Here is an 18619-nt window from a genome sequence, read left to right on the forward strand (position 1 = left end):
TGAATTCGTATGTTTTTATCTAATGCATTTTCTACATCAATTGAAATGGTTGTATGAACTTTTTTAATATGGGTGAATTATATTTATAGATTTTATGTTAAAATATCCTTGTATATTTTGGATAAACTCAACTGGATCATGATTTATCTTTTTTATATGCTAGATTCAATTTGTTGATACTTTGTTATGATTTTTGAATATATATTACTGTGTAAAAGTGAGCCTGTGATTTTCTTTCTTGTAATGTTTCTGTCCAGTTTGGGTGCCTGGTTTTGCTCTCTCCTTAGAATGAGCTGGGAACTAGTCACTCTTGTTTTCTCACCTATAATAGCATCTGGGTCCAGTGTTTTTTATGTGGGACAAATTTGAACTTGTGGTCAACCTCTTTAATTGTAAGAATATTCAGGTCTTTTGTTCTTCCTGGGCTAGTTTTTTATTCTTTTTCTAGAGATTCGTTCATTTTTCTTAGTTTTATTTGCCTATAATTGTAGATAATCTGTTTTTTATCTGCTACTTCTGTAATTATTTCCACATTTGATTTATAATATTAACTTGTGGGCCAGGCGTCGTGGCTCACACCTGTAATCCCAGCACTTTGGGAGGCCGAGGCGGGCGGATCATGAGGTCAAGAGATCGAGACCATCCTGGCCATCATGGTGAAACCCCGTCTCTACTAAAAATACAAAAAAAAAAAAAATTAGCCAGGCGTGGTGGCAGGCACCTGTAGTCCCAGCTACTCAGAAGGCTGAGGCAGGAGAATGGCGTGAACCCAGGAGGCAGAGGTTGCAGTGAGCCGAGATCGCACCACTGCACTCCAGCCTGGGCGACAGAGCGAGACTCCATCTCAAAAAAAAAAAAAATTTACTTGTGTCTTCTCTTTTTACCTGTTTGTTAATTTATCAAATAACTACTTTTGGCTTTGTTTCATTTTTATTATACAATAAAATGAAATTCTTTTCATTGTATTTCTTTTCACTGATTATTCCTATAATTCTTAAACAACTTTATAATTGATGTAACAATAACCTGTACACATTTAAAGTGTAAAATTTATTACATTTTGATCCATGTATATAGCAGGGAAATATCACCACAACAAGAGTGTGAACATATAATCTCTCCCCAAAGTTTTCTTGTGTCTTTTATAATCACTGCCTCTTGCCCCTGCCCACTCCCTCATCCCTAAGCAATCATTGGTCTGTTTTCTGCCACTATAGATTAGATTGTATTTTCTAGAGTTTTATACAAGTGAAATCATGTAGTATAGTATTAACCATGTGTTTGTTTGTTTGTTTGTTTGTTTCTTTCTTTCTTTTTTTTTTTTTTAGACGGAGTCTTGCTCTGTCACCCAGGCTAAAGTGCAGTGGGGCGATCTCGGCTTACTGCCAGCTCCGACTCCCGGGTTCACACCATTCTCCTACCTCTGCCTCCCAAGTAGCTGGGACTCCAGGCGCGCCCGCCACCACGCCCAGCTAGTTTTTGTATTTTTAGTAGAGACGGGGTTTCACCATGTTAGCCAGGATGGTCTCGATCTCCTGACCTTGTGATCCGCCCACCTCAGCCTCCCAAAGCGCTGGGATTACAGGCAGGAGCCACTGCACCCAGCAACTATGTGTTTCTGATCCTTTGTCAGGGCTAGCCAATTCCTAGAGACAGTGAATAACTCACTCATAATCTAGCTGCCTCCTTTATGTGGCTCTCATAGGACTTTGATACCTCTCTGCTACAATCCACCTGCCCTGTTCATTTCAAGATCAGGTACCAGGAAACTCGGGACATCCCTGTGCTGCAAAACTCACTGAAATTATTCAAACTAGCCAGTCCTAAACATGCTTACCCTGCCTTGCCCATTCCTTCCGCTGAAACCACATAAAGGCTCTTGCCCATGTTTTCATCCCATTCCATTGACCTCCTTACTGACCCTAGCTAGTGCTTCCTCATGTGGCCCCTGCATGGCATGGTGTGCACCTTCCTCTTTGGAACTGCGAGTAACTATCTTGTCAGCGGCAATCATCTCGTGATCTGTTGGCCTCATCATATTTGAATAACAATAAAATCTATGTTTTAAGGCCGGGCGCGGTGGCTCACGCCTGTAATCCCAGCACTTTGGGAGGCCAAGGCAGGCGGATCACAAGGTCAAGAGATTGAGGTGAAACCCCCTCTCTACTAAAAGTACAAAAATTAGCTGGGCATGGTGGTGGGTGCCTGTAATCCCAGCTACACAGGAGACTGAGGCAGGGAATCTCTTGAACCCAGGAGGCAGAGGTTGCGGTGAGCCAAGATTGCGCCACGGCACTCCAGCCTGGTGACAGAGCGAGACTCCATCTCAAAAAAAGAAAAAAAAAAAAACTGTCAAATGATACTCCAAAGTGGTTGTACCATTTTATATTTGCAACAACAATGTCCGAGGGTACTGATTGCTCCATGTCCTTGACAGCACTTGGTATAGCTGATCTTTTAATTTTAGTCACTTTAGTGGACATATACTGGTATTTTATGTTTTACTTTTTATTTTCCTAATGATTAATAGTTTGCAGCATCTTTCATGTGCTTATCTCCCTTCCATATATCTTCTTTGATAAAAATATCTGTTCAAATATTTTGCCCATTATTTTGTTGGAATACTTATTTTCTTACTGTTGAGGTTTGAGAATTCTTTATATATCTGGATACCAATCCTTTGTCAGATATATTTTTTGCAAAATTTTCTCCCAGCCTGTGATTTGCTTTTTTATTCTCATGTCTTTTAAAAAAAATTGTAGTTAAAGTATACACATAATACAAAATTTAACATTTTAACTCTTTGTAAGTATACAGTTTTGTGGCATTAAGCATAGTCACATTGTTGGGCAGCCATCACCGCCATCCATCTCTGGAACTTTTTCATCCTCCCTAACTGAAATTCTGTACCCATTTAAACACTAGCTTCTCATTCCCGCTTACTCCAGCCCCTGGCAACCATCGTTCTGTTTTCCTTCTCTATGAGTTTGACTGCTCTAAGTACTTCATATAAGTGGAGTCATACAATATTTTCATTTTGTGACTGGCTTATTAGTATAATGTCTTCAAGTTTCATCCATGTGGTAGCATGTGTCAGAATTTCCTTCCTTTTTAAGGCTAACATTCCATCGTATGTATATACCACATTTTATCCATTCATCTGTTGATGGACATTTAAGTTGCTTCCTCCTTTTGGCTATTGTGAATAATGCTGCTATGAATGTTGTTGTATAAATATCTGTTCGAGTTCCTGCTTTCAGTTCTTTTGAGTATGTTCCCAAAAGTAGAATTGCTGGGTCATATGTTAATACTGTATTTAGTTTTTTGAGGAGTTGCCATACTGATTTCTATAGTAGTGGTACCATTTACATTTCAACCAGCAGTGTTCAGGGTTCCAATTTGTTAACATTCTTGCCAACCCTTGTTGTTTTCTGGACTTTTTTTATTTTGGGTTTTTTTATTTTATTTATTTATTTTTTTTGAGGCAGAGTCTCACTCTGTCACCCAGGCTGAAGTGTAGTGGTGCGATCTCGGCTCACTGCAACCTCTGCCCCCCGGGTTCAAGCGATTCTCCTGCCTCAGCCTCCCGAGTAGCTGGGACTACAGGTGCGCGTTACCATGCCTGGCTAATTTTTTGTATTTTTAGTAGAGGTGGGGTTTCACCGGGTTAATCAGGATGGTCTCGATCTCCGGACCTTGTGATTCACCCGCCTCAGCCTTCCGAAGTGCTGGGATTACAGGTGCGAGCCACTATGCCTGGCAATTTTTTATTTTTAAACAATTGCCATCCTAATGGGTATGAAATAGGTTTTTTGGTTTTTTTTTTTTTTGAGACAGAATCTTGCTGTGTCGCCCTGGCTGGAGTGTAGTGGCGTGATCTCGGCTCACTGCAACCTCCGTCTCCTGGGTTCAAGCACTTCTCCTGCCTCAGACTTCCAAGTAGCTGGGACTACAGGCACCCGCCACCACACCCAGCTAGTTTTTGTATTTTTAGTAGAGATGGGGTTTCCCTGTGTTGGCCAGGCTGGTCCACGATCCATCCACCTCGGCCTCCCAAAGTGTTGGGATTACAGGGGTGAGCCACCATGCACGGCCAGGGTTTTTGTTTTGTTTTGTTTTGTTTTTAAGTTTTTTTTTTTTTTTTTTTTTTTTAGAGACAAGCTGTCTCCCAAGCTGTAGTGCAGTGGCACCATTCGTATCTCACTGTAACCTCAAACTCCTGGACCCAAGCAATCCTCCTGCATCAGCCTTCCATGTAGCTAGGTCTACAAGCACGTGCCACCATACCCGGCTAACTTTTTTTTTTTTTTTTTTTGAGACGAGTTTTGCTCTTGTTGCCCAGGCTGGAGTGCAATGGCATGATCTTGGCTCACTGCAACCTCCTCTTCCTGGGTTCAAGTGATTCTCCTGCCTCAGCCTCCTGAGTAGCTGGGATTACAGGCGCCCGCCACCACGCCTGGCTAATTTTTTGTATTTTTAGTAGAGATGGGGTTTCACCATGTTGGCCAGTCTGGGCTCGAAGTCCTGACCTCAGGTGATCCACCCAGCTTGACCTCCCAAAGTGCTGGGATTACAGGCGTGCGCCACCACACCTGGCCCCCAGCTAACTTTTAAATGTATTTTGTAGAGATGAGGTCTCACTGTGTTGGCCAGGCTGGTCTTGAACTTCTGAGCTCAAGTCATTCTCCCACCTCGGCCTCCCAAAGTGCTGGGATTACAGGCATGAGCCACCACACCTGGCCCCTTTGCCCATTTTAAAAATTAGGTTGTTTTTGTTGTTGTTGAGTTGTAGGAGCTCTTTGTATATTCTGCATTTCGGTTCCTTATTGGATATGTGATTGGCATACATTTTTTCCCATCCATGGATTGCTTTTTCATTCTGTTATAGTATCCTTGATTCACAGAAGTTTTTAATATTGATGAGGTCCTACTTAGTCTGTTTTGTTTTGTCGCTTGTGCTTTAGGTGTTATATCCAAGAAATTGTTGCCAAATCCAAAGTCATGAAGCTTTGCGCTCTGTTTCCTTCTGAGTTTTATAGTTTTAGGACTTAAATTTAGGGTTTCGACCCATTTTTAGTTAATTTTTGCAAGTGGTATAAGGGAGGGGTCCAGCGTTATTGTTTCACATGTAGATATATAGTTTTCTGAGTACCATTTGATGAAAAGGCTGTCCATTGAATTGCTTTTGCAACTTTTATTTGGGCATATTTATGTGAGTCTGTTACTGGTTCTATATTTTACTCCATTGATCTATATGTCTATTCCTCTGCTAATACTGTCTTAAATATGGTAGCTATATAGTAAGTCTTAACACTGAGTAGATAGATTTCTCCCCTTTTTTTGTTCTTTTTCAAAATTGTCACTGGTTTGTTTTTATTTTTTACTTTATGCAGATAATCTGTACTATACTTTGGTTTCATGTATCAAGTAGTTTGTTCCAAGTTGTGCTTTAAGCAGAACAAATAAATTTTCATATTGTTCTTTGTGTTAATCTGCAATATAAACCTATACCAAATTCTATTTTGTGTATTTGTTTATTGTAGTAATCTGACTGACTCTCTTGCCTCCAGACTCATCTCTTTCAAGGTCCCCAACTGAATCTTGTTTTAGGTGGAACTTAGAAGCAGTAGAACTTAAGAATCTATTTCACAGCCTTAGTAGTCTAGTTTCATTCTTTATATAATGTTGTTCTCTCTATAATGTTGCAAGTGAGCTGCTCTCCAGTGCCTTAGTTTCACTGATGTTGGGGAAGGTCTCTTCTCTTGTTTTGGACTTCTCTATCACATTGCCTTTCTCAAGAGAAGACATATAATGAAAGTTGATATCTGGTGTTCTAGGACTTCTTCAGAAGCTTGCCAGTTTTTCAAGCTGATTTCTCTCACTGGCAACTCTTCAGAGTGCTGTTCCTACTCCACCCTCCCCTGGTGGCATGTATCAGTTTTCTACTCATCAGCACCCACCTACTCCTGCCTACTGTGTTTCTCAGATGTCTGCTGTCTGGCTAGCTCATTGCTGCTTTTGTCACTCTTAGAGCTGTCTTCTTCCCTTTTTTTGGCTTTCTGCCTGACTTCCAGGGCAGCTGCTCTGTCATTGCCTGTCTGCCATTCTGTCCTTTTCCCCCCCCCACCCCCCACAGATACAACATCTACTCTAATACCACACATTCTCCATGTCCAAACTAACCTCATCACTTTCCCCACCACATTCCCCAAAACTGGTCATCCTCCAGCTTATAGCATTGCAGTTCACTGAAGTTAGACATCTGGGCCTTGCTTACCTCCAGCATCTCATTAGCCTTCGATTCTACCCCTATAAATCCTCTTCTCAGTCTCCTTTAGATATTCCTGCCCTGCTGTGAGATCCATCTGGTTTATTGGCTACATTACTTCTGAAAGCTTCAGTCAGTGACCCTCCTTACTTCAAACCCCACCAGTTGATCCTTCACTCTGCCATCAGTCATTGCTTCTAAAATCTAAATTGTTCCATTTAACCTTGCTGTGATAAAACCTTTGGTAGTTCTTCAGTGTGTTCAGTGGTAAGTTAAAACTTTCACTGTAATGTACAGGCCCCTTCATGATATGATCGCTGCCTCCTCGAGCCTCATTGTATGCATTTCCCCGCCCCACCCTTTCCTCACCCACCCTAGTCTTTCATGTCTGCCATTTTTACATTCATTTAACAGATATTTATTGAAGCCCCCTGTGATGTCCTTACCTAGGTCTTTCTTGTTCCCAGGACCAGACAGGCTTTTTCAAGCTTCCAAGTCATCTCAGTTTGAAAGACTGTCTGACCCTTGTCTTGGCCAATTACTCTTTATCCTTCCAAGTTCAATGATTGTCCCACTGCACTCCAACCAGAGTGAGAGAGCAAGACCCTGTCTCAGTAAATAAAAATCAATCAATCAATCAATCAATCAGCCATAATTTATTTAATCATGTCTCTCTCCCCCATTGATAGACGTTAAGGGTATTTCCAGTATTCTTCTCTTGAAAACAATGCTACATTGAATAACCTTGTACATGGGTCACTTTGAAAGTATGGATATGTATCCGTGGAATAAGTTTCCAGAAGTGGAATTGTGTCAGAGGGGTTCTGCATTTGTAATTCTGATGAATATTTATAGATTATATGAGAGTACCTGTTTACTCAAACTCTTGCCAATGCAGCATTGTCAAAGTTTTTTATGTTTGCCAGTGTGATAGATTAAAAAATGTTATCTCAGCCAGGCGCAGTGGCTCACGCCTGTAATCCCAGCACTTTGGGAGGCTGAGGCGGGCAGATCACAGGGTCAGGAGATCAAGAACATCCTGGCCAACACAGTGAAACCCTGTCTCTACTAAAAATACAAAAAATTATCCAGGCGTGGTGGCGGGCACCTGTAGTCCCAGCTACTCGGAAGGCTGAGGCAGGAGAATGGTGTGAACCCGGGAGGCGGAGCTTGCACTGAGCCGAGATCGCGCCACAACATTTGAGCCTGGGCGACAGAGCGAGACTCCGTCTCAAATAATAAAAAAAAAAAGATGGTATCTCAGCATTGATTTCTCTGATCATCAGTGAGGTTGAGCATCTTTTCATACATTTAAGAGAACTGTATGGTTTTTTGTGAGTTATGTTTCATATCGTTTACCCATTTTTCTTTTAGACTGGAAGCAGCTGTTTTAGTGGAATGGTGGAACAAGAAGCCAGATTGCCATGGAGAGACAACCCTTTCTAGAGATTTGGCTATGAAGCAGAGTAGAGACAATGATAGCTGAAGGATTGATGTAGATGCAAAGAAATTTTTCGTCTTCTTTGAAAACTTAATTGTGTTAAAAACTGGTATGAAAGGGAGGGGTTAAAGCTAGAGATGGTGGTAGAAAAAAATGCAGGGTTCCTAAAGGACTGAGATTCCTGGATGGAATTTCAGGGAAGGGGAAAGTTTCTGGATATAGTGACTGGGGAGTTAAGGGTGTCCAGTCCAATGGCTTTTATTTTCTTGGAAGGGTAGGCAAGGCCAACAGTCAAATGTGTGGGAGGAGACGGTTAGAGGGGAGAGGAGGTTTGAAGGCATCGCTATGGAGAATTGGAGAGAGCTAAGGAAAGACAGAAAGACTGCAGAAAGTGCTTAGGGTTCCATTGAAGCGGAAATAGTGATTTGTAGTGATACAACCCTTATGAGTTGTTTGATTTTTTTTTTTTTTTTTTTTAAGCAGCATCTGGCAGTCCAAGTATAGGGCTGACAGTTTGGGATTTTTCTTTCCATGTTGGTGTAAAAGAAGAACAGTGTAGCAAAGGAAGTTAGGACAAAAGAATGATTGAACTGACACCAAGTTTTCTTGATTTGGTAGAAAAGGAAATACAGATAGAGCAGAGATATTGAAAAGAATTAGAGAGGGGTTCAAGAGACTGAAGGCCTGGGTGAGGTCAGAGAGCAGGTGTGGTAGACATAACAGAGAGAGCTACAAGGATAGAAAGTGTGGTTGGAGAGTGGGAAGGCAAGATTTATTCAGTATGGGGGCTTTTCTGGGTGATGACAGAATCTGGAGTACAGCCATTGTCATGAGTGGCCCAAGTGTAGTAGAGATAAAGCGTTGTTGGAGTGAAGGAAGTCAAGGAACTGAGAGGCTGGCCTAGATGGGGATTTTGGTTGTCATCCATGAGGATATTGAAGTCATCCAGGAGAATAGCAGGCCTGGGGGACAGGAAGGAAACTGAGCCACTTACAGTGTCTTCAGTGATAGGAAAGCACAGGGCAAAAAGCTTTCAAGAACAGGGACTGTTAAGCCGGGTACAGTGGCTCACACCTATAATCCTAGTATTTTGGGAGGCCAAGGCGGGTGGATCACTTGAGGTCAGGAGTTCAAGACCAGCCTGGCCAACATGGTGAAACCCCATCTTTACTAAAAAAAAAAGAAATACAAAAATTAGCCAGGCATGGTGGCACGCGCCTGTAATCCCAGCTACTTGGGAGGCTGAGGCAGGAGAATTGCTTGAACCTAGGAGGCGGAGGTGGCAGTGAGCCTAGATCACACCACTGTACTCCAGCCTGGGCAACAGAGCGAGACTATATCAAAAAAAAAAAAAAAAGAACAGGGACTGTTAGAGCAGGCTCCAGGAGAAATGCTTTGCATATGGCATTCTTGAGGAGTGAGGAGGACCTCAACCCTACTTCCTGAAATGGAGCTCTGAGATGTTTGGAGTAGAAATTTGGAAACCAGAGAGAGAAGTAAGGATAGTGTTGTTGCAAATGCATTGTATATGGGGGGTCGGGAAGTCACAGGAGTTTGCCTCAAAGTCTTTCTCGGAGAGGGATGAGGTTTTCACTGTGATTTTCCTGGTCGTGGTCTATGGATATAGTACCTATTAGTGACATGGATCTTCTTAATTTCTGATGTGTCTTTTCCTCCCTAGTGTACGCATACCAATTCTCTCCACAGCTTCCATCACCATGCATTTGTTCTTTTCCCTTGTTCTTGTATTACCTTTCTGGAAAGGAATTTTTATTGTAGGCTAATTGTTATTCCCACCAGTATTTGACCACTGGATATTTCATATGATTGATCTCTTCTGATTTGGAAAATAAAAATGTAATCTCATTATATTCATTTGATTAGTGGGGACAGTCAACACTTTTTTGTGTATTTTCTTAGCTGTTCGTTTTTCTCGTCTGTAAATTATCTGTTTAGGTCCTTCAGATTTTTCAAAATTGGACTGTTATGTTTTCAGTATTGTTATGAGTTCTTGTTTCAATTATTTATGAGAGTTCATTTTCTTTTTTAAAATAGACTTTTCTTTTTCTTAGAGAAATAAGAAAAAATAAGAATTAAAATAGACTTTGTGTTTTAGAGAGTTTCAGGTTCACAGCAAAATTGATTAAAAAGTATAGAGAGTTCCGGCCAGGTGCGGTGGCTCACACCTGTAATCCCAGCACTTTGGGAGGCCAAGGTGGGCGGATCTCAAGGTCAGGAGTTTAAGACCAGCCTGGCCAATATGATGAAACCCCATGTCTACTAACAATACACAAATCAGCTGGGTGTGGTGGTGCACACCTGTAACTGTACCTACTCAGGAGGCTGAGGCAGAAGAATCTCTTGAACCTGGGAGGTGGAGGTTACAGTGAGCCACAATCATGCCCCTGCACGCCAGCCTGGGCAACAGAGTGAGACTCCGTCCTAAAAAAAGAAAGAAAGAAAATATAGAGCATTCCTAAATGCCACCTGTCCCCAACACCTGCACAGCCTCCTCATTATCCACATCCTACACCACTGTGGTACCTTTGTTGCAATTGATGGACCAACATTGACTCCTCATTATCACCCAAGCTTTGGTGTTGTACATTCTGTAGATTTGGACAAATGTATAATGACATATGTCTACCATTGTAGTATCATACAGAAGAATTTGACTGCCCTGACAGTCCTCTGCTCCACCTGCTTACTCCTTTTTCCTAACTGCACAACCACTGATTTTTTTTTTTTTTTTTTTTTTTTGAGACGGAGTCTCACTCTGTCCCCCAGGCCGGAGTGCAGTGGTGCCATCTTGGGTCACTGCAAGCTCCACCTCCCGGGTTCATGCCATTCTCCTGCCTCAGCCTCCTGAGTAGCTGGGACTACAGGTGCCCGCCACCACATCCGGCTAATTTTTTGTATTTTTAGTAGAGACGGGGTTTCACCATGTTAGCCAGGATGGTCTCGATCTCCTGACCTCATGATCCGCCCACCTCGGCCTCCCAAAGCTGGGATTACAGGCATGAGCCACCACACCCGACCTTTTTTTTTTTAAAACAAGGTCTTGCTCTGTCACCCAGGCCTGAGTGCAGTGATGATCACTCCTCACTGAAGCGTCGACCTCCCAGGCTCAAGTGATCCTCCCACCTCAGCCTCCTAAATGGCTGAGACTACACACACACACCACCATGCCCAGCTAATTTTTGTATTTTTTATAGAAATGTGGTCTTGCTGTGTTGCCCAGGCTGGTCTTGAACTCCTGAGCTCAAGCAATTTGCCTGCCTTGGCCTCTCAAGGTGTTGGGATTACGGGCATGAGTCACCGCACCTGGCCTTTTTTATTTTCTTTTTTTTTTAAACCAGTGATCTTTTACTGTCTCTGTGGTTTTTCACATTGGCTTCTGTCACTTAGTAATATATGTTTAAGTTTCTTCTATGTATTTTCATGTTTTTAGCTTATTTCTTTTTAGCAGTGAGTAATATTTCATTGTCTGGATGTGCCATCACTTATTTATCCATTCGCCTGCTGAAGGATATCTTGATTGCTCCCAGTCGTGGCAATTATAAATAAAGTTGCTGTAAACATCCATGTGCAGGTTTTTTTTTAGTGGCATAAGTTTTCATCTCATTTGGTTAAATACCAAGGAGCACAATTGCTGGATCATATGGTAAGAGCTTATTTATTTTTTTGAGAGACTACCAAGCTGCCTTCCAAAGTGGATGTACCATTTTGCATTCCCACCAGCAGTGAATGAGAGTTCCTACTGCTCCATATTCTTACAAACATGTAGTATTGTCAAATGTTTTGGATTTTAAAACCAAAATCCATTTTCATAGATGTGTAGTGGTATCCCGTTTTAATTTGCAATTACCTAGTGACTTGATGTTCTGTGTCTTTTCAGATGCTTATTTGCCGTACTGTTTATCTTCTTCGGTGAGGTGTCTGTTCAGGTCTTTTGCCCATTTTTAATCTAGTTGTTATTTTTCTTGTTGAGTTTAAGAATTCTCTGTCCTTTGTCAGATCTATCTTTTGCAAATATTTTCTCCTAGTCTGTGGCTTATCCTCTGATTCTCTTGGCATTGTCTTTCACAGAGTAGACATTTTATATTTTAATGAAGTCCAGACTATCAATTATGTTCTCATGGATCATGCCTTTGATGTTATATCTAAAAAGTTCTCGCCATACCCAAAGTCATCTAGATTTTCTCCTGTTATCTTCTTGGCATTTTATAGTCTTATGATTGATATTTAGGTCTATGATTCATTTTTAGTTAAATTTTTGTGAAAGATATAAGGTCTAATATGGATTAATTTTTCTATATGTAGCTGTCCCGTTCCAGTATCATTTGTTGAAAAGACTGTCTTCCTCCATTTTATTGCCTTTGCTCCTTTGTCAGTTGTCTATATTTATGTGGGTCTGTTTATGATCTCTGTTCCGTTCCATTGATCTGTTTGTCTTTTCTTTTGCTAATACCACAGTCTTAATTACCATAGCTTTAAAGTAAGTCTTGAAGTCCAATAGCATTAATCTTTGACTCTTCTTTAATATTGAGTTGCTCCTTCAGAATCTTAATGTCTCTCCATGTAAACTTTAGAATCAGCATTTTTATATTCACGAAATAACTTGCTGAGATTATGATTGAGATTGCATTGAATCTATAGGCTTATTTGGGAAAAACTGACATCTTGACAATATTGAGTCTTCCTGTCCATAAACATTATTTATGATGGGCTTCTTTATGTTTAGGAGCTTTTGTTTTTTCTGTCAGATATTCCACTTCTACCTTTATGATTTCTTACATTGCCTTTTATGCTTAGAAAGTTTTTCCTCATCCTGAGCTCACATATTCATTTATTTTCTTTTAAAATGTGTTTTTCAAGCATTTAATTTTTAAACCTATGTGGAATTTATTTTGGTATATGGAATGAGGTGGTGGTCTAACTCCCTCCTCTCAAATATGTAGTTATTTTTCCCAAAACCATTTTCTATTGATTTATCAAGAATAGACGTGTATACATATACATATATAATAGTCAGCCTTCCACTTGTTTTTTGACCCTTGTGAAGGAAATTGTATGAGTTTCCAATTTTGGATTAGGCTCAGGTAGTAATTGAGCTGGGTTCTGCCAGAGATCCATGTTAATTCACTATCCAGACAGAGTTATAAAATGTAAGTTTTATGAAAATCTAACAGTATATCACTGGTTTAATGATCACAGCCTAGGAAGAATGGGGAAATTGTCAAAATCTTATGTGGATGCACCTGAAGGCCACTGCTGAACCCATTTCCCTGCTAGGCACGGCTGCTGGTACCAGGGGCAAACTCCTGGAGTATATATGAACCACCTACATCTCCCTCTCTTCCCCCCTACCCCTGAGATTTTCATGTGTCCCTTAAGGATGTGTGTCCTACTTCCCTTGGAGAGTCACTACCACATTGAACACTTTAGACTGTGAGTCCTGTGAAGATGGGGCTCATGAGTGTATTGCTCCCCAGTTGTTTCTCTAGCACTAGCTCAGTATAGGGCATAAAAATCTGAATGGATGAACAAACCACTATTACTGGTGGGGACATGCTACTATCTTACATGGTTCGAGGTGGAATAAAGGTTGAGAACAGCTATATAATGTGTTCCTTGAAGGGCAGCAGTACATCAGTGCAATCAGCCTACCTTCTCCATACTTCTCACTCTGAAAACTGTAAAGCTGCACCTAGCAATCAACTTGGGAGCTTTAAAAGGGACTGCTCCCTAGCTCTCACCCACAAAGCTGTAGTCTAGCACAGGTGACTTTTTTTAAAAAGTTTTTTGGTCCAGATGTGATGACTCACGCCTGTAATCCCAGCACTTTGGGAGGCTGAGGCGGGGAGGTCACCTGAGGTCAGGAGTTTGAGACCAGCGTGACCAACATGGAGAAACCCCATCTCTACTAAAAATTTGCCGGGCATGGTGGCACATGCCTCTAATCTCAGCTACTCGGGAGGCTGAGGCAGGAGAATTGCTTGAACCTGGGAGGTGGAGGTTGCCGTGAGCCAAGATCACACCATTGCACTCCAGCCCGGGCGACAGTGCAAGACTCCGTCTCAAAAAAAAATAAAAAAGGAGTCCTATTAAGACTTATTTTTATTTTTACAGGTTGGATATCTCTAATCCCAAAATCTGAAATGCTCCAAAATTTGAAACTTTTTGAGCGCAGACATGATGCTCAAAAAAATGCTTACTGGGACATTTTGGATTTCAAAATTTGGATTAGGGACTAGGTGTGGGAGCTCACACCTGTAATCATAGCACTTTGGGAGGTTGAAGCAAGAGGATCAGTTGAACCCAAGAGTTTGAGAGCAGCCTAGACAACATAGTGAGACGCCATCTCTACAGAAAATTTTAAAAATTAGCCAGGCATGGTAGTACATGCCTATAGTCCCAGCTACTCAGGAGGCTGAGACAGAAGGATCACTTGAGTCCAGGAGGTAGAGGCTGCACTGAGCTATGATCATACCACTGTCTCCATCCTGGGCAACAGAGCAAGACCCTATCTCTTAAAAAAAATCTGAAACACTGCTAGTCCTCAACCATTTTAGATAAGGGATAGTCAGTCTTTATAAAGACTCAATTAGTTATTGGATATCTGAGGAAGCATGCATATCAGGCTCCCGAAAGATCATTGGTTTAGGCACACATTTTAATAGCTTGGAAATCCAGAATACTCTTCTGGTGACCAGCTCAGACATAGTCATGATAATATAGGACCTCATCTAACATGACTCCCTATTTTCCAGATAAGCATGGATTCCTGGTTCATTCTTGTTCTGCTCGGCAGTGGTCTGATATGTGTCAGTGCCAACAATGCTACCACAGGTAAATTGTCATTTGATAAGGCTGCTATTTGAAATGAAATTTTGCTTTCACATTTAATGAGCCAAATTTGAAAACCGAGATGGTATTTGAAGAAAGGAATATAAAAATTGTATTCAAAGTGATGGTAAAATAGGTGTCTTCAGAAACCTTGGAATTGTATTGAATGCTCAGCATTGTTTTTCATACATATATAACTGCTTTAAATAAATCAAAGAGATTATGTGTTCTTTCCTGAAAAGTAAAATAAACTGTTGACATTTACAACTCTATATATGGTTTCTGAGGAACTAAGTGAAGAATCTTGTGTCTTTCTCCCTTAAACCGTAGTCCTTTGGAGGAGGTAGGAAAGGTCCAGCATTAGATAAAAACATAGGGGGTGGGTGGTGTTGAGGGGGATTGGTCTTTGCTTGGTCTCCATATGTTTGAGAGTTTATTAAGGCTTGCTGCTTTGTGTCTCACAACTTTTTAGCCTCACATTCTTCATGTGCTATTTCCTTGTTTTTTGGTGTTTGTAGTTGCACCTTCTGTAGGAATTACAAGATTAATTAACTCATCAGCGGCAGAACCAGTTAAAGAAGAGGCCAAAACTTCAAATCCAACTTCTTCACTAACTTCTCTTTCTGTGGCACCAACATTCAGCCCAAATATAACTCTGGGACCCACCTATTTAACCACTGTCAATTCTTCAGACTCTGACAATGGGACCACAAGAACAGCAAGCACCAATTCTATAGGCATTACAATTTCACCAAATGGAACGTGGCTTCCAGATAACCAGTTCACGGATGCCAGAACAGAACCCTGGGAGGGGAATTCCAGCACCACAGCAACCACTCCAGAAACTTTCCCTCCTTCAGGTACTAGAGATGATTCTGTTTGTTCTTTTGCTCTTTGAGTTTAGTCTTCCTTTTATTATCTTGTTTGTGTTTTCTAGGCTTAAAATTTCTTCAAATAAGTAAAATCGCTCAAGTGAAGTAATGAAACCTGTATGTGGAATTTTTGGGTTAGCATGAGTGAAGAGGAAAGAAGAAAGATTCTGGAGAATATCTTTCTGCTAGGTGGGATCCTAGTTAGATTGAGAGGACTTAAATGTGTTTAAAGGTAGAGAAGAAGGCTTAAAAAGACAAGAGAAATAGAGGAGCTCATTGACGATGCAAGAGACTGAAGATGAAAAGATACAGAGAATGAGTAATAAGATTAGGTTTGGAAAGGGAGGGATCCATGGAGACCATGGAAAGGAGAATGGATATTGATGTCCATGACAGTTAGCTATGGAGTGGGAGGCCAGTGGCCAGGGGTGGCATTAGGCTCTGGGAAATGGTTACATTGCAGTGCCAGTTGTTCAGGGCCTCAGGTTGAAGCAGTAGTCCCAAGGATAAAATCAGAGACATGGATCTGAGACCAGGGCAGGTAAGACAAGTTTCTGACCTCTTTGAACCTTAGGCACCATGTCTGTAAAAGAGGATTAGAGATACCCTCAAGGGGCTTCTATGAGGAGTAAAGGAAATAATCATTACCTGATTGCTATGTAACTGTCATCCCTTTTCTAGCAAAAATCACTCTTTCCTCTTCTGTGTTCCCAGTTAGATGGTGAGTGCCCCTAAGCAGAATCACATCTCACTCATGTGGAACATTCAGGAACTGTTTGCTCAGTTGATTCTCATTTGTTACTACAGATGATATCTTTTACTGTGCCTTATAACTCAGACCCTTCACCTGCCAGCTTTTCCCCATATTTTCTACCGTAAAGACAAGACAGCATTTGCAGTTAAGAGCACAGTCTTCAGTGCCACACTGAGTTTGAATCCCAGCTCTTCCATAAACCAGCCATGTTTATGGCATAGCTGGCTTACTTTATCTCTCTACCTCAGTTTGTTCATCTGTGAAACAAGAATGAGTGATAGTAATAGTTCTTACCTCATAGAGGAGATATCAGGATTAAACAAGTTAATGTGGGTAAAGCACTTATAAAGGTGCCTACACATGGTAAGCACTGTTTTTAAGTGTGAGCTGTTAGTATTGTTGTGATTATTGCTCTGATAGTTACCAGTAAAATATATGAAGGTACCTTTAATGCAGATGGCATCCCGCTATTCTTGATGAGTTAGGGGACTGCAGACAAATAATGTCTGATACTTGCTTTGTGCTTTAGAGTTAATGTAGTTTTGTCATAGTTATTACTGTGTGCTAGGCATCGTACTAAGAGTTTTCTAGAATAATCCTATGAATTAAGTTCTATTTTATGTTTTATAGGTGAAAGTATTTTACAATGATGAAGCCGTAATTTGTGGAATGTTTTTCAGTGTACAGGTCATGACACAATTCATGAAGTCACTTTAGCAGGCCACCACTAGTTGTTTGTTTTATTTTATTTTAATGGATGATCCAGTTCCATGTTTATTCTTTTAATGTTACATACAATTTTTTGAAATTTTAGTAACGACATAAAATGTTGGGTTGTGGCCATTGCTTAGGGAGAAAGGCAGGATAACTTGTACAAACTGAATGAGTGAATGGAAAAGGTGGAGACTGTAACACAGGCCTGACTGACTGAACAGCCCATGTTCTATTGTGTACTGTCTTTCATTTAACAGTTCTGTGACATGACCATGGATAATCATCTCCTTTTAACAGATGCTTGATTTCAGACTGTATATAGAGGTTAAATGATTTGCTTTAGATCTCAAGGCTGACAAGTTAGGCCTATTTCTCACTTTTGCGGTCTTTCCACTCTGCTTGTAGGGAGCTTAGTTTTCCATAAACTGACTTAGGTCCAAATTATGCCACAGCTAAGAATCTAGTTATTGTACATTTAACACATTTCATGTCATAGGAGACTGAGACTATGTTTCTCTAGTGGCGTTTATTCAAGATGAGTAAAACACAAGAAACCATTATCGCACATGGGAATTTCATAGTCTTAAACCCCACATCCCACTTATCACCACCATTTACCAGTCCTCCTGTAACAGTTACAATTTTTTATTAAATCAGTATTTGATGTATATTATTGTAATTATGAAATATTCATTGCCGAGCTATAAGTATAAATGGATTGTTTTTCTTGTACAGTTTTTTTTCCTGGATTTAATACTTACCTTATTTTTTGTTTATTTAGTTTTCTATTTAGTCAGACCAGGCACACTGGCTAACACCCGTAATCCCAGCACTTTGGGAGGCCAAGGTGGACAGATCACTTGAGCTCAAGAGTTTGAGACCAGCCTGGGGAACATGGTGAAACCCCATCTCTACAAAAAATACAAAAATTAGCTGGGCATGGGTGCATGTGCTTGTAGTCCCAGCTACTCAGGAGCCTGAGGTGGGAGGATTGCTTAAGCCCAGGAGGTTGAGGCTGCAGTGAGCTGTGTTCATACCACTGCACTCCAGCCTGGGTGACAAAGCGAGACCATGTCTCAAAAAAGTTATTGCTACTCAATTCTTACCATGCTCTACAGAGCCTCTCAAAACAGCTTTCTACAAAGTGAGATCTGTTAGATAATCTATTTCTTTTTTACCTCTAGAAATTCCTCCTGAGCCCTCCATTGTCTTATTCCAGTCTAGGCTTGTTGATCTCTAGGGCTACTACACAGATACATCAGCCTGAGATTTCCCTTCTCGGTCATTCTGGGAATTCCCCTTGCTGCTGCTTCCTGACTTCCATATTGTCTTCCTTTTTGTCTTCTCATCATTCGGTAGATTCCTGAGAAAAGGGGTCCATGGGAGGCAAATTGCATGAGACCTTACATGTCTAAAAATATCTTTAGGGCTGTGCATAGAATTTGAGGAATATTTTTCCCCCAGAATTTTTAAAGTAATGCCCTAACTGACACCTGTTTACCAGGTTTGGAGGATTTTACTGCTATCTTAATCCCTAATTATTTGTATGCTTTCTGGGATCTTCTCTTTATCATCGGTATCCTGAAATTTCACAGAGATGTATCTTGATGTGGGTCTTTTTCGTTCATTATTATGGATACTTAATAGGCCCTTTAGAGCCTTGATCTTGCATTTCTGAAAATTTTCTCCCATTTCTTTGAAACCTTCTCCCCCTCTTCCTT

At 40.9% G+C, this 18619-nt stretch overlaps 1 protein-coding gene across 9 annotated transcripts in view; it reads left to right on the top strand.

Annotated features, from left to right (window-relative positions):
• The window catches only part of PTPRA (protein tyrosine phosphatase receptor type A), a 166024-nt gene that overhangs the window by 79450 nt on the left and 67955 nt on the right, over window positions 1-18619 (top strand). For all 9 annotated transcript variants that reach the window (XM_019016996.3, XM_063702261.1, XM_055372438.2 and 6 more), the window contains 2 exons: window positions 14483-14561; window positions 15077-15418. In XM_019016996.3, the coding sequence (XP_018872541.1) occupies window positions 14483-14561; window positions 15077-15418 (421 nt within the window). The remainder of the gene's footprint in view (window positions 1-14482; window positions 14562-15076; window positions 15419-18619) is intronic.

The sequence above is a fragment of the Gorilla gorilla genome, chromosome 21 (assembly GCF_029281585.2).
Source record: "Gorilla gorilla gorilla isolate KB3781 chromosome 21, NHGRI_mGorGor1-v2.1_pri, whole genome shotgun sequence".
NCBI lineage: Eukaryota > Metazoa > Chordata > Mammalia > Primates > Hominidae > Gorilla > Gorilla gorilla.